Here is a 26011-nt window from a genome sequence, read left to right as displayed (position 1 = left end):
TGTTACGTCTCCCCCTATCCCCTGCTCTTGTCCTGTGACTGTCATATATTAAGCTGTCTTGTCTTTACCATGAGACAATACAAATTTGTCAGCCTGGCATACCGTTTACTGTTGTAGCTCTCACTTAATTATCTCTATAGTTGCCTAATGATTAGGAGGATGATGAGGACTGATGTCAGACTGTGACTTACTCATCGTGATTTACCTCCCAGCACAGATCTAAGGGGGCCTAACCGCTCATCAGACTTGTAGTAATAGAGTGGCGAAGTCCCGCCCCTTCCGGTGGACCCCACGGGACCTTATTTCGGAAAGAATATGTACGGTAGTCAATGGCGAGAGACATTTTTTTTTTTTATCCTGTTAAATTGCGCCATGAATCACAAATATGATGTTTGTCAATTTAAAATGTAATTTTGCAAGTCAAGAAAGTCGCAGTATGTCGTAGTATCATTTAGTTTTGTGTGAAACCAGTGAACTATCTCTCGTCCGTCACCAGCACTAGCTAGCTAGCCATCTTAGCTATGTTCCACGCACAAATGAAACGTTATCTTACCTGATGTGTTTTATCCAGAGACTCCTGGTCTTTTTATTAGCCAGGAAGCAAAAGAACAAGCGAGATCTGTTGCTGTGTGTGAGTACAACCCAGTACGAAACACACAGGCATCGTAGCTTCAGAGAGAGACGTCATTTATCCATCCATCCATTATTTGTAATCGCTTATCCTATTCAGGGTCGCAGGGGGCCTGGAGCCGATCCCAGCTGACATTGGGCGAAGGCGGGGTACATCCTGGACAGGTCGCCAGACTATCACAGGGTTGACACATAGAGACAGACAACCATTTACACCTACAGGTGATTTAGAGTCAACAATTAACATAACCTGCATGTCTTTGGATTGTGGTATGAAGCCGGAGAACCCGGAGAAATTCCACGCTTACACGGGGAGAACATGCAAACTCCACACAGAAAGGCCCAAAGCCGGATTTGAACCTGCGACCCTCTTGCGACAGCGCTAACCACTGCACCACCGTGCAGCCCAGAGACGGCACTTAGTCTTTCTAATTACGTAATTTCAAAGTCTGACACTTAAACAGTTTTACAACAAACTGCGACTTCCTTGACTTGCAAAATTATCTTTTAAATTGACAAACATCATATGTGTGATTTATGGTGCAATTTAAACAGGATCAAGAAAATATTTGTCTCCATCCTATGCTAGAATAAATATTTGGTCTCCATTAATAGCTGTTCTCCAGTGTGTTTGAAGTGCTGGATTAATTTAACACGACACATTAGAGCTCTGATGTGATATTTCTTGAAGGTGGTAGTAGACAGGATTTAGTTGCTGAGGTCAGAGGGGTTGTGCACTTTGCATGTTGGTGACAGTCATGATGAAATGTCTCGTGTACGTGCAGCCTTGTGCTCTTAGCTGCTTGTGAAACGCCACACAAAACACGTTGCAGTTCATAGTACTTCACTGACTATACCAGTTTGTGTTTTATTTATGGGAATATTTAAGGAGAGTTTGAATGAGTAACAACACACGATTTCTCCCATGGTAACCACAGTTCATTTTTTTTGCATTGCAGTTTCTTACTGTGTTTATTCATGTAGTTGTAAGAGGTCAACCGATTTGTATTTTTAAGGTCGGCAGGATATTTTTTTTTCTATAATTCTTTATTTTTAAGCTGTTGATAGCAAATATGTTCTGCTGCTATTTAATATCTTCACATTGACAATTGTGTATTCAGTGCCTCAGATTTATCTTTGCTCTCATAGTTGTCACACTTGTTTCTTTCCTGTTGGCGTTTCAAGAAGGATTCGTGCTATTTCCAAAGTTTTTAAATTCCCTCCTTCCTCCAAAAGTTTATTGTGTTTTGGTCAGGGTGGTAAAGAATCTGAAACAGTATATTATACATATTTTTTTCTTAACTTGAAGCTACACCCTTAGGTAACCCTGATTGTGTGTTGGAAGTCTGAGATTTTGCCACAGTGAAATAAATGCCTGCAGCTCTTTATCTGGTTTATTTGTGTGAAACTGAACCTAAACAAAGCTATTTTCTGCTGCTGCTTCCCAATAAAAGCCTAATAATGTTTCTTAGCTGAAAGGCTGTTACTAACATGCAGCTGCAGGAAGTGACGAGTAGGAAAAATCAGTATACATGGTAGTGTTGATTTAAATGTTTTCAGCTGTAGCTGACAACTGTGGTCAGCTACTCTTGCTCTTTTCTGTGTGATACATAGTACTCATTCTTTTAGACTTAGATATGCATGGAAACTCTTGTTGGGACAATAACATTCTCACAGCCTGAAACCACAAAAACTCTAAATCCTACGGATGAAATTAGTTTGGGGCTAGCAGCTTATTTAAAGCAGACAACAACTATTGACACCCTACAACTATTAGCAAATGAAACACTGGGCTACATCTCTTCCTTTACCTGAAGAATGAATTTAACATAACATTATAAGTGATGTTGTTCTGGTCAGACAGAAACCTCCATCATAGAAACCTTCATCAGATCAGGACACCAGCAATTGGGTGTTATCTGATATTTAATTTAAGGCCAAATATCAGTTTAACTCATGTCGTCTCCAGGCAGGTATTGTCTGACTTTTTGTGCCATCTGCATACAGCTTGTCCCTCCAAACAGTTCAGAAATGAGATCTGACCTTTGGCGGTGTCACAGCAGGTCAGCCAGCGCCCCGGGCCTCAGCCCATGTTGGCATACTGCGGCGTGACGCACAGCTCACTCTACATGAGGTCAAAGGTCACAGCAGGCTGCCAGCATGTTGCAACATAATGTAAACGAAGAGTCACGTTAGTTCGTGAGTACGAGACAGCTACAAGTACCAGCTGACAGTACCAGTGGTCTCATTATGCCCCTGCAGCTGGTTAGGCTTTAGTCTTCTGTACTGACGATGTTGATGGAATTACCTCTCCACAGACTCATCTGTTTATTTCCACACTTATCACAGGCATGTCTGTGTTATGGATCTGAGGGTTTTGATTAAGGCGGTTGTTGCTCCCCACATTGAATTCTGCTCAACTTCACAGATACAGTACGGTGACCAATCTCAAGAGCACTTCATACTCTGCCAAAGTGTTTATACAATAAATTGGGTTATATCCTTCGATTTGAGTGTTTCCCCTCAGCACTTGGAGATGACTTGTAGAGAAGAGGCTGACTAATAGAGCGTGCTACTGTAGAAACACAGTGAGGATCTCTGGCACAACTTCACCTACTGTACTTCCATAGCGATGGGGAACAGTCTGAAGAGGTCAGAACTCCAGGAATACTTTATTGTGAGTGGTCTCACAATAAAGTTGTTATTTATACTGCACATGTTTCTGGAGTCTTTCCTCTTTGATTGAGTAGGATGTCAGAAAAAATTTAGATGAATTTTCTGAAAAAAATCAGTTTGATTATAAACACAGTAGAAGAGCATGTTACCTAGAGGAGATCACAGTCAGTGAATTGGTCGATTTGGTGTCTGAAGTTTACTTCGTCGTTCACTTGCCAAAGGCTGGAAAGATATTTACCTGGCAAAACTGAAGGTTCACTTTTACCTGAGCTTTCCACATCTCACAGTCCTCCTCAGAGGATGGAGTTTGCTCAGTTTTCATCAAAAGTATGTAACTAAGTATGGAACTTTGGTCACATGTTAACAGGTGCTCGTATATGAAGCAAAGAGGCAAAACTCTGATGCTTTTTTGACAATAGCCGCTAGAAGGCACTGCGGTAGCGCTGCCACCATTTTGGAATGAAAACGACAATGAGTCCATGGCCACGAATGTATAAAGAGACGGCTGTAAATCAGAGGATAATTTTTTTGAGGTAAATCAACTTCCCAGTACAAACAGTTAAATAGCCCTCAACAGACAAATCCAGAGTTATTTTCCTCGGCATAATGAACGTGCATCAGACCCACGGGACTGCACCGCCCTGCACACTTATATGACATATTCGATTCTGCCGGCTTCCTGCTAGCTGTATGTGGCTGTAATAATGGATATATTGGCTGTAATTCATCACTTTTATTATCTTAATACACCCATGGGCTGTACCGTGGTGGATGTATTAACGTCTCTGTTCCTAAACAACCGGCTATCGGCCAGTAGCTAGTAGTGCTAGTAGCATGACATAAACAGAATTTAATGTAGTTGTAGGTTATTTACTAACACGCAGGGCAAAAGCACAGCACACCAACTTCTATTTATGTCCATCACTCACTTTATGCTCCTCTGGGAAGCGGCCAAGCAAAAAAGTTAAAAGCAAGTAAATAGTCCAGGACCCATGCCATTTCACAGATGTGCTACAGTATTCCCTACAACTGTCGTACGTGATGTCATGATGATGTCATACATCCCTCCAGTTTTCTGCTCCAGCGATTTTTGTCTTTATGGTTTAACAGCAAAGATCTACAGATCTTTATTATATATACATCTCTTGAGAAAGATCCATCACCCCCTATTTTGAGTACTAGTCGAGCACAGGGATTTTGACCCCGGGTGAGAGCTGACAGGAAATATTGACGTGCCAGTGGCTGTTCACTGGACTTGATCCCAAATTGTTCACGCAATTCACGGCTGACGCCTCAACCCGCTGAACCACAGGACGCCTCTGCTCTGAGTCTGTGGAGTCACTCCTCTGCGTTCCTACAACAAACACGCCTCAACCGTAATCCCACTGCGTCCCTGAGTTCAGCCAGCTGGTTTCCGGCTTGTATCTTTTTAGCGTGTTTCATAGCATCTTTTGTGTTGAAGTCTCTCATTTGGTGGAAAAACAGAACTGCAGCGAGCGGAGCGTTGGGCCGGGAGTAATTGCAGGCCTGAGAGCTGGTCGATCGACATCACAGTGACAGCCATGAAACCACAACCGACGTCAGCAGACAAGTGTGACGGTGTTTGTGTGACTGTGTGTGTGCTTGTGTAGATTATCACTGCTAGTATAGTGGACTGAGTGTTATGCTGACATCTCTGTGACTCCAGGAATGATGATCAACTCACAGACAGATGAACTCTTCACAAAGAGGCTCTGTTCCATTATTTTGTTGCAGGATTAGACAATAGTGTGGTTGATGGACTTTTATGTAAGCTTCCAAACGAATGAGGAAGTAAGGGTCCACATGCAGACATCTGCTGCGCAGTTTGTCACGGGTGAACTTGATCATAGACGTCAGGGCTCTGCCTACACAGCGGGATGCCAGGTAGGGAAAGGCCTGGGGCTTGAGAAGACTTTCAACAACTTCATTTTGTTAGAGATTACAAAGACTGGAGTGTTATGACAAGATGGTTTGTCTGTGTGCGAGTGCTTCAGGGATGTTGTCATCACTTCATGCTACATGAACATTGACTGAGGTTCATGTTGAAGCTCTGCTTCTTTCAGTATGTATGTATGTATGAATACCTAGGACATCTGATATTATCTAGTGTTTAGTGTGTATTTATAAAACTCATGTCAAGTTATTTATGCTAAAATTATTAAATAAAAAAGTTTATATTATTAATGATGTATCTAAATTAGGGCTATCAAAGTTAACGTCATAATAATTAATTTCTTTTATGCATTAATGCAACTCATCTTTCGAAGGTTGTAGTGGGCTCAGTTTTAAATCTACAGTTAAAAACTACAAAACTACAAAAACCTAAGGAATCCATTGGTAGTAATAATATCATACTATCTTGTCGGGAAGGAGGCTAAATAACGCTCCAAAGTTACACTAAATTTTGGCGAGGAAAAACTGGCATGACCATTTTCAAAGGGGTCCCTTGACCTCCGACCTCAAGATATGTGAATGAAAATGGGTTCTATGGGTACCCACGAGTCTCCCCTTTACACACATGCCCACTTTATGATAATCACATGCAGTTTTGGCCAAGTCATAGTCAAGTCAGCACACTGACACACTGACAGCTGTTGTTGCCTGTTGGGCTGCAGTTTGCCATGTTATGATTTGAGCATATTGTTTTATGCTAAATGCAGTACCTGTGAGGGTTTCTGGACAATATTTGTCATTGTTTTGTGTTGTTAATTGATTTCCAATAATAAATATATTCATACATTTGCATAAAGCAAGCATATTTGTCCACTCCCATGTTGATAAGAGTATTAAATACTTGACAAATCTCCCTTTTAAGGTACATTTTGTACAGATAAAAAAAAAGTGTGATTAATTTGCGAATAATCTCGATTAAATATTTGAATCAGTTTACAGCCCTAATCTAAATATAGGAATGCACCCATTCAACTTTTCCTCTTCCGACACCAATTCTGATATTTCACATTTGTTGATACCAAATACTGATCCAATACCAGTGCTTATTTGTACACCTCACTGGAACTAATTGGGATCATGTTAATGTAACATGAGGCAGGGATCGCTCTGGCACCAAAATGTGAGTTGGCGGTCTGCAGTGACTGAATGAATTCAACTGACAGCAGAAACTATTCTGAATACATTTTTGTTAAGACGTTCAGAAAGAAACTGTATTTAATATGGATCAAGAATTTCAAAGACGATACCCAATCTGCTTTGCAGTAGGGTCAGTATCGGGGCTGACACCATTCCAGTGTGTTGTATCGGTGCATCCCTAATAAAATGTTCATTAGATTTTACTCTTTAATTAATTAGAATTTTCATCCAATGTCTTTTATTCTATTGAAAAATAATCTAACTCATCTTACTATTGTTAATGAGAATAATAAATAAGCTTTACATGACATCAGCACTTAAAAACAATTAAGACAACTTGGAGAAAACACACTCCCTCGGTTGTCTCCATCTTGTCGTGCCGCACTGATCAGCGATGTGATTGGCTGCTCCTGGTTTGCCCTCGGCTAATTAGTGGAAGAAGTGGCACACTCCTGCCTTACCGCCGGACTCAATCACTGTATACCGAAAGGCGGCAATTAGTGCCGTATGAACATGATTAGAGGAGCACTCGGCATGGCCTGTTGCTGGGCAAAGACAGGCAGTGTGTGTGAGTGTGTGTGTGTGTGTGTGTTCGTGCCCTGAACCAGCCTGTCCAGTTGCGCACCAATGTGATGTAAGGTTGTTCGATTTTCAGGTCGATTCTGGAGCCAAATCTAGATCTCTACTGCTGGGGCTATAATCACACACTGCCTGTGTGTGTGTGTGTGTGTGGGTGTGTGTGCATGTGTGTGTGTGTGGTTCTGGGTGGTTCTGGCCCAGTGTGTTACCCTCCTAACCAGTTTTTAATGATGTTAATGCTCATCAGCCACTATATGGATTTCTGCCTGGCTGGACGGACAGAGCTAATCACTGCACATAGACTCCACGATCAATACCCGTCCGGAGGAGGGAATCAACCTTTGAGGCGCCCTGCACTCCGAAAACTTAACCACTTGAGCACCACCCCAGTCACATTCATATTTAAAGGGCCAGTCTGCTAGAAATTCACCGTTGTTTTTGTAAGTTTGTTACTAGGCAGACAGTCCTTTAACCGCAGCACCACAGTTCAAACACCCAAGACAGCAAACAACTACCCTGCTGACGTATTTTAGACCGAACAATGAATCACTGCCAGCTCTGGTCAACCTCCACACTCCCTAGACAACAAAAAACAACAAACAAAAAACACCCAGTCTTATGTCTGCTAATGTAGCATCAGCCCAAAAACTACGACAGCATATACAGATGATAAAACTAGTGCGGAAACACTTAACACTTGCCAAATAGCTGCACAACTACACTTTCATACTGTAGTCACACAAATATAGTAGACACACAAAAGTTGCAACTTCCACAATCTTCATTATGTGGTAACTACAGTATGTACAGGTTGCACACAGTATCTGATATGGATCAAGACCTGTAACTTTCAGCGTCCCGCCATTTTTATCTTGCTTTCGTTCATCCTTTCTCTCTTGTGGCAGCGAGAGTCCTTCCTCTGCCTGTAGGTCAAAGGTCACACCGAAAAATAATAACACAGCAGCTGGCTTGACTCGATGCAACCTTCTCCTCCCCTTGACTATATTTAGAGAGACATGAGCTGCTCTGAGATCAGATGTTGATGTTGGATACAGAGTGTTTGGACAGCGATCCACAGTGGCCAGTCAGGTGGATGGAAAGAGCAACGGGCTCTTCATGGAGGTGTGGCACTCAGTTTGAAACCATTATGGTTGTATGCAACGGTGGAAATAGTTTTCTAAAAAGAAGAGTAATATTTCATGGTCTTTGTCTGTTTCTTTTCTTCTCTCTGCAGAACACTGATGTACAGTAAGACTAAAGTAATTCAGCTAGTGCTGGATGATAAATGACCCAAGATATAAGAAATGTACCAAACACCTCGTCTCAATAACAGTAACCAGCAGTTACAACAGCGGATGCTGAATTCAAGCCTCTGATGTCCCCTACACAAATGTGGGATTCTTCAGGGAAATGTCAGTGTACAGAGAGCGATCCCTGATTGCAAATACAATATGGTACAAGTGAGAAGTTTTTGCACACGCACACTTTTTAGTGTTGTCTTTTGCTGTATCTCCTTTTTTTGTTAAAAGTAGCTTACATGAGGTGAGAAGTGCGATGACTGGATTCTAGGTGAGCATGCACAACTCACTGTCTTTGATATAATGTGGTAAAACAAACAGCTTTTATCCTTTTTCGTCTGTTTTCTCGCTGTAACTGAGCAGTGTGTGGCCTTGGTACATTTATCTTGTGAAATTCTATCTGTTTCTGATCTGGATTGTCCATAAAGTTATTTATAGCATCTTGTGGCCTTTGTGGTTGCAGGGATATTTTCTAGATGTCTGCTGTGTGTAACAGTTTAACTGTTTTATTGTGTATATATTGTTTTATTCAGGCTGAAATAAGCTTACCTAGTCTTTGTTTATCCAGCGATGAACTCATATCTCCACATATTGAGCCTCTTGTGGGCATTTTTTGTTCAGCCAATCAGCGGGCTGTAGAACACCGTGAAGCAGATGGTTACCTTGCTCAAGAGCACTTTTCCTGTTGTTGTTAAGCTATGTGGCAATCTGAAGAGCTTCTAGTGATGTTAGTACTGTGACGTGTGAAATATGGTGCCTTCAAATGGGGTCGTGTTTACCGTGTTCACTAGAAGAGTCCGTATGAACGCCTCTCCTCTTGTGATATTCACGACCTCGTAAGCGGGAAGTTTCTGAAAGCTCAGCGTTCACGAGTTGTGACGTGTTTGTTAATGTTGTCAGAAATGGCGGAGGCCATGGAAGTTAATTTTTTGGTGCATAAGAAGTTAATATATGGTAATTTTAGTCTTTTTTTTTTCTTCGTAATTTTATAATAGGTCTGAGGAAAATGTTGAAATTCCCAACAGTCTCATCTTTTTCCTCTGTTGTTATGCCTTTACATTTACTGTAATATGTTACCCTCTTGTTAGCTTACTAAAGTGTTAGCCTCTATGGCCACTGCTTAGCAGCGGTGTTCTCAACTCACTTGAGCGCCAAGCATATTGTGTACACAACTTCCCATGTTGTAAACACAGGCTCACAAGTTTCATTTGAAGGCACCAATAGTAACTGTAAAAAGTGTTTGTCTTGTGCACAAGTGGACCTTGGATCAGGGTTTTTTGGGCATTTTTAAGCCTTTATTATTAGCAGAAGAGAGATGACTGGAAATGAGGGAGAGAGAGATGCAACAAAGATCCCCGGCTGGACTCATTGTCCATTCATGGTCTGTGTTTAACCCCTAAGCAATGGGGGCGTTCGACTCCTGACCTGTCTGAATTTGACCAATCAGTTATAACTTATACATATGGCTGCCAGTCGGAGCAGCAGCTCATCAGCTGAGACGTTGCTAATGTGAAACAACAAGGACTGTTCAGTTTTTCTTTGGAAACCTATTAACTAATGATTTCTTTAGATGGGTCTTTAGATGGGTTATAACTTGTTCTTCTGCTGCCCAACTTCCCCTCTCTGTGCGCTGTCATGAGTATATAAACACACACAGTGAAAGGAAAGATCCGTTTGGCAGGGGGCTGGTTGAGGGGGAAGCGGGTTGTTTTTTCTGCTGCTTTCAGATCAAATGTACAATAGGTTTGAGGTGTAAAGCAAACAAATCCTCTCTACTCCCTGAACTCTCCAACTCCCACACACACACACACACACACACACACACACACACGCACATGCACACACCCCTCTCCAACTACTCTATACTCACGCTGTTTTTCTTATTTCAAATCATGTAAAATCTTTCATACATTTTAGCCATTTCTCTCTCTCTCTCTCTATCTCTCTCTCTTTCTTACACACACACACACACACTCATGCAAGTGTTCCCTGGTCTGTTTTCCTCCTCTCCTCCTCACCTCTCGCCTCCTTCCTGGCGTGATGCTTTAGGCCCCTTTGGCCAATTCCCACGCTACGAGGAAAGAAAACAGGAGGGAGCATGTGTGTGTATATGTGTGTGGGTTGACCTTTGACTCTGGGTCTGTGTCATCCCCCATCAGATAACATCTGGCCTTGATGCTTGTTTTCTGTAACACTCTCACATAACAGAAAGTTCCTTAAATCCCTCGGCCCTTGTTCCCATGAGCACGTCACAAACATGCGTAAAAGGACAATAACTGGAACTGGTTGTACTTTACATTTCCCATTCTATGGTTTTAACCTCTTGTCCAGTAAGGATGACATAAAGTCCGCCTTGGATTAAAAATGTTGGCTCTGGGCATGGCCTAACATCAATGTGACTCTGTGTGACATCAATGCAGTTCCAGTCCAACTGCTTTAGTACAGTGACATTTTTAGATTAACATAATGTCTGTAGCTGTAAAAGTTCACTGTGGTGCGACTGTTAATACTTTTAATTCATGTTAAATCAAAGTGAAGTTAAAACAGATTTGTTCCCAACTGTTGTTGAAAACAATCTCAGCACTAACTGTAATACAGTAAAGCTGCTACGAATTATTTTTTTATATTAATCCTAATTTTGGTAAATAAAATGTCAGAAAATAAGAAAAATGTCCATCACAATTTTCTGAAGGCCAAGGTGACTCTTGAAATTGCTTCTTTTTTTTTCGACCAACAGCCCAAAACCTCCAAATATTTAGTTTACAGTCACATAAGATAAAGAAATGCAGCAAATCCTCATAACTGAGAAGCTCAAAGTAGGAAAAATGTGGCACTTCTTTTGCTTGACTTTAAACAATGAATCAGTTATCAAAATAGTTGACGATTAATTTTCTGTCGATTAATTTTAATCGGGTAATTGTTGTGATCACAATTCAATCGCATCACTCGGCTTCCCGCAAAGACAAGTGAGCAAACACTTATCCTGCATATTGATGAAATGGAAACTTTTGGTGATTGCCACCTTTAAACTCTGCAATATTTTTCATTTGGTTTCAAGAAAAAAGATCCCTCATATTCGATATGCCGACGAGGTGCAAACTAAACATCCTGGGAACAAAAGCAGAGGGTCGGATGTGGGTGTTGAGGGATGTGTGTGTGAGAAAAATTTAGTAAAACAGTTAAAGAGAGAAAAGGGAGTCGTCATTTACGTCAGAGAAATGGAGAACAATGCTGGAGGCAGGAGGCAGAGCAAGGTCAACTTGTTATGTATGCTGCAACTGAACAAGACGCCTGTCTGTCTGTCTGTTTTTCTGCCTGTCTGTCTGTTTAAAGGGAGAATGCATGTGTAACCCGGTTGCGGATAATCAGTTAGACAAAGAAGTAGTTGTAAAAGTCCGGCTTCTGCACCTTTACAATCATGTGATGGTCTAAATGTCACATGGATGAACACTGAAAACTTTTTTGGACATGAAAATGCTCAGACATGATACTGAGTATTCTACAAAAGTTGAAGCTTCAATCTGGAAATATTAGTATTGGCATTAAAAACCCAGACAGGTTGGGCTACACTTACAGTGTAATTTATACTCTCTATAGTAGTCTGTAAATTTAATCTGTAAAGATAATTTTTTGGTCCAACTTTTGTCTTTTCTAGCTGTTTGCTTAATATCCTTTACGGTTGTTCTACAACTTAGTTTCTTTTTCCTTCCTGCAGCAGAAACCTAATATGCCCTGAAGGAGCCGTATCACTGTCGTCTATTGTCTGTCCAATACTACTCTATATTACTCATGATGGGAGGAAATAAAATCACATGGTACAAAAACAAAATAATGGAATGTATGTTTCAGCTTATTTTACATATTTATTGCACCAGCTGGTTTCAGCACTGAATTAACACAAAATATAATTAGGAATGATAAAAAAAAAGCTCACATAGACACAATTAAGATGGATCAGGATACAAAAGACTACATTTGAGCAGAGCCTTGTATATGGGACGTTGCAGTGTTGTCTTTTCCTCAGTAGTGGGAGCTGTCTTCCTATCAGAAGCCTGTTGGCTTCTGCTACTTTTGAATGGGAATGAATGCCATTGACTAGCAGCAAGCTCTGGTGAACTGCAGCTGCTGCTGAGCTCAATGATGATTATGTATCTTCTGCCACCAGAAACATTCAAAATGACAATATGTCAACTGAAACACTCTAATATAATATGTAATTATTCCACCTGCTTTTCTCACTGCCATTAGTGTCATTGCTGCTTCATCATATTTTATGTTAAGAAATCTGTTGTGCAGTCAGCTTCGTATAAGGTCATTGTTGCAGATGAGCATTTGTGGGACGCTTCCTCCAAGCGGACAATATAAACAGAACTACTACGCCTCCGTGGGGTCTGCAGCTGACCGCAGCTGTCCCTGTAAGCGTCCGTTTGGGAGTATAACTGAGGCTTTAAAGAGCAGGGCTAATAATATATTGGATTAATCATCCAGTTAGTGCACCACCTCTGATATGATGGAGACTCTGGTGTGAGCAACTTGTAAAAAACCTCATTTCATTTTTTGATAATTTATTTATAGGCTAAAGGAATAGTTTGGGTGTTTTGAAGTGGGGTTGCATGAGGTACTTTCCATTGTGTATTGCTGACAGTAGATGATGATGCCTCCAGTTTGTAGAAGCAAACAGGAGTTACCGCACGGAACCAAAGCAATGTACTGCTGTGAACGGGGCCGGCAACAAAACATATTTTAGACACCTAAAAGAAAGGCCCTCCTAAAAAAAAAACAATATCAGTTTAAGTGTATGATGTATTTAGAATGAGCATGCTGCGCGCATATACAGATTTCGGAAGAGACCGGCGGAGTTGAAAAAAGCCTGTCCTTTCACAACTACTCGCTGACTGCTAACGTTACTCGCATCAAATAGCAGTCCACTTCCGTGTTTTGGTACGGTTGGCTTTCACACCTGATGCAAACCATACCCGAGTACACATGAACCGTACTCCAGACACCTTTTCAAGTGGACTCGAGTACGGACTAACAAACCGTGCCCGAGTACGATACGGAGCGTTTACACTAATCAAACGAACTGGACTTTGGGGACAAGTGTACTCGGATCTGGGCCCGGCTCCCTGATGTGAAACCCTTACCCTTAGTGTCCCATGATGGTCTAAATAAAAAAGTGAGGTGAAATTCTGCTGGTGAGGTTGTAAAAACTACGGACATGACAGATCGACAAAAATGTACTTTGAATAGGAAAGACAGTTTAAACTGACATCAATTACTGCTTTAAAGACATAACTCAGTACCAGTGGAGACCATCTGACCATATTCAATTTTGGCAGCAGCCATGTACAATGTCAAAGTGTGCTTGAGCAACATGCTTCAACATCCTACCTGCTCACTCAGAGATTTGGCTGAATAAAACATGAAAGTATAAGGAGTATAAGAACAAAGGTCTTGTATTTCCACTTGGAGTCACCTAGAAGCACTCAACCAGTCAAAATGAAAAAGAAAATCCTTCCTGCATGTATTCATGAGGAGGGGAGAAATCATCTGCACCCTGTCTGAGGGGGATATCTACGTAAGCTCCGTCACAAGTCTCCCCGTTCCCCTCTTTCCTGGCAGGCAGATCTATTTATAGCTTCTGACGTCACCGGTCTCCTCTGATGGAGCCTCGTCACGGCCGACTACACCGAGCCAGGGGGAGGGTGGGGGTGTAAAATAGGGCTGGGTGAGGTGTAGTGGAGTGGTGGTGGTGGTGGTGGTGGTGGGGTGTTATCATTGAGGTAAGCCCTGCTGCAGCCCTGCCCCTCCTCTCTGCTATGTCACACCAATCAGGTGTGAGATGCTGAGCAGCATCACTGTGCTGGATACAGCCTTCCTGATCACTCCCGTCTCCCCCACCTCCTCCTCCACTCTGTGTCCGTCTCTCTCTGCTTCTGTGAATTGGGTCTTTCATTCAGCATCGATTGCATAATAGCCATCTTTCATTTATCAGGCTATTGCTGGAGAGCTGGAGGCAGGCTGAGCTAAAAATAGAAGCAGGACCAACCTTCCAGTGCTCTGTTGGTGCTCTGGTTTCTATTGTTGTGACCAAGGATGGAGGGCAGTGGGGGTGTGGGGGGTGGTATCTGTTACAATAGATATCAACGGATCTAACTGATAAAAATACACAAAAATTACCACTCAAATAGCCACATAATGGAGCTTTAAAAAATGTCAATCATGCAACATTCTTTTCTTATAATCTAATAATGTAGAAGACCTTTCTTTTGGTAGAATTCAAGTCAGAGAAGAAGTTGTAACCAAAAGGTTGCTTGTTTCAGTCTTTTAAAAAGAGTGCAAATGTTAATAAGCTTCAACCCTCCACTACCGTATCACCCCCTCTGTGTGCTCTGACAAAAACTCAAATTCAAGTCCTCCTCCGTCTGCCCTTTTTTGTGGTTGCACTGTATATCACTAGTTTGGTTCTAAGGAAATTTTGAGTGAGTGAGTGTTTGCGATACCAAACCCTCTACTTCAGACCCTGCTGACTGATTGGAAGGATTTCAAAGGGTTTAAATCGGGGCCGAGTCGAGCTGTGATACTGTTTGGTTACAGGAGTTGGACTGAATCCAACTGGCAAAAAAAAGGCAGATTTTTGAAAATACAATTTCATTTTGATCATACCAATAAAATCCAATTTTAACTTGTAGACGTTAAGCACTTTATACAGTAATAGAGGTGCCTTTCAATGTGGTGGTGATGGTGAGGGGTTGTATGTGTAAGCAGCTCTGCTGACGTACCATGCATGAAGTCAGTGTTGACGTCATGCAGAGATAGCGGAGGGAAAGATGTGTGTGAGTGTGTGTTTGATTTGCGAAAAGCGAGTAATCACAAGGTCACCTGTTTAAAAAGATTCACAGTCGGGGCAGACAATTTGAATCCAACCTTTTATCCTTTTTATACCAAGTAGACATTGCCTTTTGTTTTATGCTTGTTATTAAGACGATTTTTCATACTGTCACATGAATCATTACTATACACATCCTGTTCTTGTGTGCCTTTATAATTTGAACTGTCTGGTGTCTACATTGGGATTCTTTGTTGTAAGAAACATGCTGCTGTATTTGGACACGCAGCCTTCTGCAATTCCAGGCAGCTCCAGTCACTCTGCAGAGGCTTGATCATACGTAGCTAATCTTAGCCATATCTTAGGTTTCTTTTTTCTCTCTCCATGTGTCGTCAGCAGCTACAGGAGCTGTGTTATATTTGTAGTAGATTATTTGGGTGTCACAGAGTTTGGATGCAGTGCTGAGAAACGACCCCACCAAGGTTGCATTCGTGGTTTCTGTCAATATTCTTGACTAAGTCATCAATTAAAATGTATTTTTACATATGTTGTTTTTACTTTGCTTTAGCGTTTTTTTTACTTGTTTTTATTTCTTTATGAACTTAATGGCTGCTTTCGTACTCCTCATAATATTGAGATATGCAAATGTAGTTTAGTAGCATCAGCAGTAATAGCAGTACTAGTAACATTAGCAGTAGTAGTAATCGTAGCATTAGTCTTGGTACTGTTAAAAACAGTAGCGGTAATAATGAACAAAAGGAATAATGAAGTGAAACAAAATAGCATAAGCAGGTGTGAACAAGAGAAACTGTAACCATAATATTTATGTATTTCTTCTCCCTCTCTCTCTCTCTGTAGTTTTGATGTGGAGAATGGCCTGTCGGTGGGTCGCAGTCCGCTGGACGCCCAGACGAGCCCGGGTTCTGGTCTGGTACTTCAGACCAACTTCCCCCACAGTCAGCGCCGCGAGTCTTTCCTCTACCGCTCCGACTCCGACTTCGACCTGTCGCCCAAAACCATGTCCCGCAACTCGTCCACTGCCAGCGACCTGTGAGTATTTTACAGATACTCTCTGTATCATTTTAACACCAATAAACCAAACAGCCTTTATCCTCAACTTCATGTTGCATTTTACAGTGTGAGGTTGCTGATTTGGCGGGAAGTCTATTGGTTTGCTTCACAGTGCAAAAAATGCTGCGAACGCTGTTCTTCCAGATGAAACAGCTACAAACTTTCTGATTACAGCATGAAATAGCCTGTTAATTTGACAATGACGTATCGATGTTTATAGCAATGCATGTGTGTTATTTATTACTTTTTTATCAGGGCCCAGACTAGGTCCTGAATACCAACACATCACTTTATCTCTGTGTTTCCCAAGTTACTCAGTAGTAGTGTGCCCCCACAATGAAACACTATTGTTAATAATACATTATTTAAGAAATCATTTAATTACTATTTTCACAGTTCTTTTTCTTACTAATGTGGAATAAATTCAGTAAATATTTAGAATGTATTTTGGAAATTGAAACTGAAATCTGAAGCGCTAAATTGTGACTCCTATATTAATATACAGTACAGTAGTAACTGTAGCATCAGATCACATGGAGTGTATCACTACTGTTACAGTAGAGTTACGAGGGAAACACTGGAATTTATTGTCAATATTTATTCACGTCTTATTTGCACTCTATAAATGGCATTTTGGGCGTCTGGCTTTAAAGAGGCTTTTGGTAGCAGAGCTCATGTTTGTCTGTTAAACAGCAGTGAAGTTTAGTTGGATATGTACCACTAAAGCCTAAGCTATAATCTTCACTCAGAACTAGTTTTTCATCCAGTTTCTGCCTGTTTATACAGCTAAAGATTTCTCTGTGCAGCTAGCAGTGTGTCTTTGAAGCCAGAGTGTAAATGGGGCCTCGACCACCAATAGCTGTCGCTCCTTTGTTTTGAAGGGAGGAGGGATTGAAGCATTGGGAAGTCAATTGGCTACCTCGGTGAGACAAAGTGTGAAGACTGCTGTGATTTTCCTGGGCTGTGCCATGTTGTCATGAGTCAAACCTATTACCTCTTCCACCAAACCCCCCCCCAACCCCCCACTTACACGTCACCTTTCCCTGACCACGACCTGAAGAGCAAAGTTTTTGAAGCCGTCCCAGCAAGCATTTGACAGATGGTGATCTGGTATCACAAGTAAAAACATCTGGCAATTTGATAATAAGGCTTTTTGATATTTTATTTCACAAAACAGTGAAAGACAATACGCACAGGCTATCATATATCTATAGTTATTCAATGTCAAAATGTTTGCTGGACAGGCTGACTCTGACTCTCTACTTTTCACTAGCAGCATGGATTCACCCTGAATTCTGAATGGTTATGAAGTGCATGTTGAGACCCTAAAGCTTCCAGAAAGTCCCTCCTCTCCAAAAGTTGGCTTTCCCAGCACCCCATGCAAGAACACCTCCTCACCTAGTTGTAGTTGTACAAATATATATCCTGGAGGCATTCCATCTGTACGAGCAGAATTCAGTCTTTATTAAGTGATTTTTGACCCTCATAGAAACACGGGATTTACATTGATTATTAAGTGTAACTTATTAGCAAATATTTGCATCCAGTGGACACAAGGCAACATTAGCTTTCTAGCCACCCAATTATGGTAATTTCAATATTTACTTGCCTTTTAGCTCCACCAACCCTTGACACAAATATCTTTGTATTTAGCTGCTAAATGCTACAGTGCAATTTTACCAATCACTTGGCTCAATTTGTCTTTTTCTTGCCTCTTCATGTTGGACAGGTAGCAAACACTCGTTTAGTGTGTGAGTGTGCTTGTTTGCTGCCAGTAGTTTTACAATGCAAGCTTAATAAGAACCACAAGGCCAGAGAACCAAAACAATGAGCTGCAACTTCAGTCATTTCAGTTATTTGATTTGTTCCTAAAAAGCATCACTTAATGCAGGTTTGTTGTGACTAGTTAAATTAAACCTCAATGGGTAGATACAGTATTTATAAATGTTCCCTTGCTAGTAAACAGTGTAAGTCAGTCTCATATATATATGAAGCAGTGGTTCTTTGGCTCTGAGGGTTAACTGTAATCCTCATCCTTTGCCTCTAAGAAATATTTGTATAACTAAAACAACCTCCTCTCCTTATGTCCAGTGAGATATTTGAGACCAACCATGGGTTGTAGCCAACTGTACTCTTTCAGTCCTCACATCAAGATGATGACAACACAAGTATTTGTTGTCATTGTTTGTGTGTTTGTGTTTTGAGTTTTGTGGCTTCTCACACAGCTTTTTCACTGGATGTCTGTTTGTGTGTGTCTGTGGTTTTTGCAGGCACGGAGAAGACATGATAGTGACTCCATTTGCACAGGTTAGTAGCATTGTGTATTGCTGGTTTTGTGAGAGCAGGAGTTTACAAAATGTTCTGACCACTTTCATAAATGTTGACAAGAGAAAACAAAATACAGAATCCTAACTTGCAGAGGTTATTTGCCAGCATTGATTTGGTGACAGATGGAAACTGACAACTCGTACATATTGATTATTATCTGGTAATATTCACTAGGATTTACTGTATATTGACATTTATATTGTAATACCCTAAGTAAACGCCTGTAGGCCCTGCTCTGACAAACTGAGGAGGACATTATGGATTTCTTTTAAGGCACTAGTCCATTGAAGGTTTATGAAAAATTCAATCACAAAAGTTTCAATGTTGCCAAAAAATGGTGAAGAACCTAATTTGTCTCATGTGATGTTACTTGCTGTTCTTTATTGTACTGTATTTAGTCTGTAGTATTGACTTTAAGCATTGAGCACTACTGAGTCCACACAATCTAATGTACAGTGTTTCCAATCAAACTTAAGTGTGGGTCTGTCCAGACAATCCACATGGCTCCACACTGGCCCTTACTCACCGCTTTGAGAAAGAAGAGATGGTTCATTTTTCACAGAAAACACCCACACACACTCTTTGTACTGAACAGCCTGAGTCTTTATGTGTGTGTGTATGTGCTCTTCAACTACAGCCCGTTAACACAATCTGTGTACATGTTATATTTCCAAACTAAAAATTACTTTTGGCCCACCTGCAGTTGGATATTAAACTAATTTACCTGACAGATTTTTACCAGTCATATTATCAAAGATAATACTGTACAAATTGGTCATTGGGTCATATACCTCCAGAGCTTGAGTCCTTTCTGACCATACACACAAAACAAATCTGTGCGAGTTGGTGGAAACACTCTTGGCGTGTGGTTTGTCCAGTTTTTATAGGTTTCAGCTAGTTCTCAGGTTTTTCCCAAGCTTAAGGTCTTTGGCCATAACATACTATTGTATGTACTGTACTTCTGATATTAAGGGGGACATGTCTCGGGTGTCTTCAGCCAGACCCATTCATATACCTCCAATACTCAATCCTCTCCTCTTCCCTTCTCAGGTTCTTGCCAGTCTACGAACAGTGAGAACTAACTTTGCTGTTCTAACACATCTGCAAGACCGTGTAACAAACAAGTAAGAACAAGAAAAACCAACTGAATGACTGACTGCTTGTTTTCTTGTTCTACTAACACCTCATCTGCTCCTTGTTCCAGGCGGGCGACTAGCAGCAACCAGCCGTCCACGTGTAAGCCATGTCTTACAGGTCAGTGCAAACATCCCTGTGTGGTGGGACACTGAGTTTTATCACGTAAAAATTGTGAATACTTTCATGTTATCTTATGTATGTGATCTTAATGGGTTTGTGCTGTTGATTTAAATGCATGAAAATTCAAACATGGTGTTAAACACATAACATCCCGTGGCTCCGTTTTGAACCAGGACAGGTGCAACGCGACAAGCTAATCAACATTTCTCAGTTGTTTCTCCAAGGAAACACCTCTTCATCGCTTGTCAAGATTTAACAAGTGGATGTTTTCATAGCAGTCCCACAACTGACCTGTAACATTCGCGTGTGTGACCTCTGACCTTTCAGAGGAGCCCTACCAGAAGCTGGCGGTGGAGACACTGGAAGAGCTGGACTGGTGTCTGGACCAACTGGAGACGCTGCAGACGAGACACTCAGTCGGCGAGATGGCATCCAATAAGGTGAGAGGACATTTGCTTCATCTTCATAGAGACTCTTTAAGAATGGGCCGGTTTTCTTTTTTTCATTACAACTCAACATTTCACTACAGATCCTAAAAGGTGTACATAAGCGATCCTTTTAATATCAAAAAGAGTTTCCAATTTATCCCAATTAGGTGATTGAAACCCGATCCTCCATCATACAACATTTGGCTTCAAAAATTATGGGAACTTTATCAGATGGAACAAATCACTTGTGCACTATCACAGAGACAATGTAAGGCATGTTATAGTTTGAGGGAGTATGACTACAGGACTCCACCTCTTTATGAGCCGAATTCACACCAGTGAGCAGTGAAGTGCAGCTCTCCGCAATAATTAAATTTTTATCTGCGGCCGGGAGGCGTATTCCTGTGTTTCAGGCGGGAAGAAATTCTTTGTAACATAGGTTAACATGTCACAGGAGTCAAAGGATCTGTTTATTGATTGGCTGCGGGTACTCTCTGGCTGCACTTCGCCGCTAAAAGTTAAACATTTCTCAACTTTTGTTTGGCCGCACTTGACTGCAGAATCGAACAGCCACAGCTTGCTGAGCACCGCAGATTTTCATAAACATTGCATTGCAGCTCGCCACATGGCCGCATTTCGCCGCTGCCTGGTGAGAATTCGGCGCAAGGCTCCAAAAGCCCAAATTCATGAAGAGTGAGAAACCTGTAGTCATACTCTGTTAAACTATAACATGCCATACATTCTCTCGTTCGCCAACAATTGATGTTAAAATAATGTTAAAATGTGAAATTATATTGAAATTGATCTGCACTGTATGAGAGGCTGAAATTAAGATAAGATGTACCTTAAGTAAATAAAAACTAGATAAAATATATTTATTCTCTCTTGTCTTTTAAATGAGCTGAGCTTAGGAATTTTTGCTTTTGTCATGACAACAATGGCTTACTTTAATTTTAGCTCTCAAATATGAATCACAAGCAGGTCACATGCTTCAGGATCAGATTTTGTTGCTCCCATTGACAAAGTGCAAGTCCTCGTAGCTTTTTCCTGTTTATTCTTGTTTGAAATCAGTCACATATGAGGGGAGCAAATCCAATGTTATGACACATGCAGCTGCAGTGTGAACACTGCCAGAAACACTCGGGTTCATGAATGGCGTCTCCCTCTATCGAAAGAGTTAATCATCGTCTCCCCACCTCCCTCCTTCGTGCTTCTCTCCACCGTCTGGCTGCTACACTCAGTCCTCCTCCATCTCCCAGTCAGCCAATCAGATCCCTCTCCTCCACCCAGCCCCTGAAGCCAGACCAATCTGATTGGACAGAGAAGGAGGACCAGCATGCAGGGCGGGGGCAGGGGGGGTTCCTCGCAGCCTCTCGCTCTCCCTCTCTCCTTCTTTACGTTCCTAATTGACAGTGTGTGACAGTAGTTGGATGAGCGACTGCGGTCCACACCCTTTCTCCCCCGATGGTAGACCACATCCCCAACCTCCCCCACCTCACCCCACCCCACCCTTCCCCTCCGACCCCCCCTCACCTCCAGGATAGCACATGGGACTGTGGGAACTTTTTATTTCCAAACGGACTTCTTCTCATGTTCAACCCGTCCCTGCTGAGTTTGGAGCAGAACTGAGTGAGCAGTCTGTCCCTGAGCAAGCAAACTTGTCCACTCGTCGTTTTGGATTTTTAGCGACCTCTAACATCAACATGCGTGGGTTGACATGCCTGCGTTGGCTCTCTGCGTTTGTCTGTGCTGGAGACTCAGACAGGTGAGCGATGGGGAGAGCTGCTGGCTTGCCTTGTTTACGTTGGGATCTGAATGCTGAATGAGCTTCCCCGTCTGATCTGACTCCGGACTGGATCTACAGACGGGCTGAATGTTGAGATTGTGTGTGTGTCTATGCATGTACAGTATGTGTGTATGAAAAACAGAAAAAGGGGAAAAAAGACACATATGTTAGAGGGGGTTTCTGTCATGATTTTAAAATGTAAAATAATGAAGAGCAGTGGTTTGATTTACAGCAGCAGGAATATGTTGCATATTATTTGTAAACATATATGTGTGAGAAATGGTTTGCAGAAAACCTGAGGAAAAGCATGATAGAGGGAGCAGAGAAGCTGCAGGAGAAGTAAACCAGATGATAAATAGACCCATTTTTGGTGAAAGCTACAGGATTATTTTTCATTCGAGTCTGTATGTTTTTGTTTGTGCCCATATGTGTGTCACATAGTAGCCACTGCAGCATCACTCTCTCACCCAGATCCCCTCCTTCCTCCCTCAGCCACCACGTGCCAAAACTGTTACATAATCAGTGTGGAAGCTACCGCTGCTATAAAACTCAGGGAGAACACTGAACACTTTTGTTTTTAAAAAAAACTTTCACTGGTGATTTGTTTTACAATCACAGTGCAGATTTCTCCTGCGTGTCTGCGAACAGACAACATAGTTAGAGATTGTGTCGTTTTATAAAAAAAAACATGATTCATTTAAAATGGGTTAGTGTGCACTGTAGGATATATAGACATAGATAGATAAATGTGCTAGAACCACACTAGTTCAGTAAGCATCAGTCTACATGTGCTGCATGTAACTTTCAAACCACAGCAAAGATGATGGAGCATCTTGTGTTTTTATGAATTTGTGTCAACTTGTTACTGTGAAAATTGAATCAAGCAACCAAGTAACATGAATGTACTGTAAATACATTACTTACTAATTAATGTTTTGATTTAAATTAGGTTGGTGCAGCCTGACAATATTTTTATGCAGAGCATTTTTTTAAAATATATCGCAAAACAATTTTTTTACCATGGTTTCAAACTATGTTCGTACTTCCACCCATTTTATTGTGCATACGTACTGAGATTTGTTTTTATCAGGTATTGCATCTAACTCTGCACCTTACTTCCATATTCTTAGACTATGCTTTTAAGTATATCACTTCTTAATAGTGCTTTTAATTTGAATGAAAAAATTTAAAAAAAATGTAACTAGAGACCATCTTGTGATGGGATCACACCAAAGTTTCGTGACTGCATTTCGCACGGTTGCAACGCTATCACAGTGACAAATTCAGACAGACAGACAGAAATATAACACCTGGCTAAGTACTCAAAACAACGTACTCGACATGCAGTCTGTAGGAGCAGTGGATCGAACCGCCAACCTTGTGGTTAAAGGACGATCCGTTCTACCCACTGAGCTACAGCACAATCTCTTGCAACATAATAACCCTCTTCTTAGAGAGAAAGGGGGACAGGAACAACACAGGGATTTGGGGAAATGTTGGGTGTTAGTTTGTGAAACACAATACCTCCACCGTGGTCTCACTTTTTGATGATGGTTTTGTTGTGTCTACACAGTTTAAGAGGATGCTGAACCGCGAGCTGACGCAGCTATCTGAGACAAGCCGCTCAGGGAATCAGGTGTCCGAGTTCATCGCCAACACCTTCCTAGGTGAGTTTTAATGCCAGATGTAAATGAATGAAAGGACTCTCACTTTGTGGAAGTGAAGCTGTTGTTCCCCCTTTTTATGGAAACATACACTCAGTTGCCAGTTTATTAGGTCCAGTTAGTTAGGCCGGTGTAAAAATGTTCAAACCGGTTTGATATTAACACCAGACCGGGCCGGTATGCCGAATTTTACCACTAGGTGTTGCACTTGACTTAGCAGTCGCTTGTCACTAAAACGAGAATAACTGGTCCACCTAAACAGCTCACCTTAAGTAACTTTTCACCTTTACTAACTTTGGGGCTAACAACCTTTACTTTAATCAGCTGGTGGCAAGCAAGACACGGGAACCTGATGTTGGGTCTTGATGAGTTGTAGCATTTATTCAGCTCACTCACTCTCTCTCTCTGTCTCTTGACCACACACTCGCTAATGTTACGGGCCGCCATGCTTGCAGTACACTGTTCACCAGCCTCGGCTCAGCAGATGCGCTCGGCCTGTCAGACACTAGTGGTTCCGTTAGTTGATTTTACTGTCAAGTAAGTGAAGCTACAGATGTCGTATGAAACTACAAAACATAAGGAATCCTTTGCTACATTATTATCACTAATGCAATACAAGCTGAATTTAGTGCTGTGACGCCGTCGGCAAAGGTTGCTGATGTTGGCTAGTTTTCAATTTAATGACACCGGTTCAACCGGTTGCCACGACAATATATCTTAAGATATAATAAATGAAGTTTGGTACTATCCCAAACATGTCAGTGCCACAGTGTCTGTGGTGCTGCCCAGCTCTTCTAACAAGAAGAAATGCATTAGCATAATGCATCATCTGGCTTTATTGACTGTTCTGCTATCAATTGTATTATATGTGCATTACAACAAACTGCTGTTCAACATATGTGAATGTTAGCATGGCATGGTGTATATGGGGAAGAAAAGGTGATTTTTAAAGGATGAGGAATAGTTGACTTGTGTTTTATTTGAGCAAAGAAGAATAAATGTTTAAAAAGGGGCAGGAAAGAGGAGAGCAGAAAAAAAGGGCTTTTAAAAGTAAACCGAGAAGGAGAGAAGACATTTTCAAGTAGAGACAAAATGACGAGGGAAGGATTTTAAAAAGGATGAGATAGAGGAGGAAATTGTAAAAGTAAAAGATATAAAATACAAGATTTTTCAAAAAGGAAGAGGGAAGAGGTTGCTTTTGAAGGAAAGACAGTGAAGCAGGAGGGTTTATAAAGAAACAGATCAGCATTTTGAAGGCAAGGAAAGAGGAGGAGGATTTTTTTAAAACAGAAAATATGAAGAGAGCATGTTTCTAAAGGAGGGAAGGATAGGGAGGGATGGAGAAGGTGAGGATTTTTCCTTCCCTAAAAGAGAAGGAGGCGCGGCAACAGACAGCATTCCCAGACACATTGTGTGGCGTTGTCGTAGCAACAGGGTGCAATATTATTAGACGGCGTGTTGCATCAATAGGAGGCTCAGTCTTCAACAGCCCTGCCGGCAGGATGGAGCTCCGGCCGAACGAGGATGGAGCTGTCGGTCGGTTGCCGTTTTGACATGAGTGCCTCGGCGTCAAGCCCGGCTGCGTTTGGAAATGAACACCATGGTTTTGGGTGTGAGGAAGAGGAGGCACTGTGAGAGAGGTGAGAGAGGCCAGACAGCGCCTCGTGTGACGCTGCCACTCAGGTTGCTCTGCATCCTTATGGTGGCGTGTGCTTGTATCTGGGCTCAGATCTGGATGTTATTCAAGCAATCATTCCTGCTGTGCTAATAAAAAAAACGTGGATTTGAAATACTGAGGATGATATGTGGACGTGAGGTAAAGCAGGCTGTCTGTGATGTCAGAATGGGATCATTATCTTCTCGGTTTGCACAAATATGGATGAGTCATTTTTCAACACTATCGTGTCTGCTGGGACGGCACCTTTGTGTCAACAAGTCAGATGGAGATTATGTTGGTGGAAACCTTGTTTTGCAGATTTCCGTGTTTTTGCTTAAAGGATTACAAGCTCCACTGTGGTTATAAAATAAATCTCCAACCTGTAGACGTGATGAACCCACATTTGGAAAAACACGAGAAGCGCTTCGTCATCAAGCTCAAGACAATGCTGAGCTCTTGAGAAGCTGACAGGTTTTACCCATCATGCTTAGCTTTCTACTACTGGTGTTCTGCTCCTGCATGTAGTCCGTTCATATACATTCATGTACACCTATAGCTAATATACTGCAGATGTACTTCATTATACCTGCATACATTCACCTTCCAACCATCTATATACAGTAAATGCTGTATATATGAATAACATACTGCTCAAATTTAAATCAATTTATAATTCTATTTTTACGTTGCAATTAAA

General features: G+C 41.5%; 1 protein-coding gene across 11 annotated transcripts in view; it reads left to right on the top strand.

The window, feature by feature from the left end:
• Positions 1-26011, top strand: part of pde4cb (phosphodiesterase 4C, cAMP-specific b) — a 122203-nt gene that overhangs the window by 82489 nt on the left and 13703 nt on the right. For 5 of the 11 annotated variants that reach the window (XM_074634705.1, XM_074634706.1, XM_074634703.1 and 2 more), the window contains 7 exons: positions 15982-16173; positions 17076-17117; positions 18465-18501; positions 19573-19646; positions 19727-19776; positions 20107-20219; positions 23567-23660. In XM_074634705.1, the coding sequence (XP_074490806.1) occupies positions 15982-16173; positions 17076-17117; positions 18465-18501; positions 19573-19646; positions 19727-19776; positions 20107-20219; positions 23567-23660 (602 nt within the window). Of the gene's footprint in view, positions 1-15981; positions 16174-17075; positions 17118-18464; positions 18502-19572; positions 19647-19726; positions 19777-20106; positions 20220-21742; positions 21973-22878; positions 23084-23566; positions 23661-26011 lie in introns of those variants that run through there. The other 6 variants (XM_074634708.1, XM_074634709.1, XM_074634707.1 and 3 more) reach the window with 3 other exon arrangements.

The sequence above is a fragment of the Sebastes fasciatus genome, chromosome 5 (genome assembly GCF_043250625.1).
Source record: "Sebastes fasciatus isolate fSebFas1 chromosome 5, fSebFas1.pri, whole genome shotgun sequence".
Lineage (NCBI taxonomy): Eukaryota > Metazoa > Chordata > Actinopteri > Perciformes > Sebastidae > Sebastes > Sebastes fasciatus.
The sequence above is the reverse complement of the archived record's forward strand: the minus strand, read 5'-3'. Positions and strand labels throughout refer to the sequence as shown.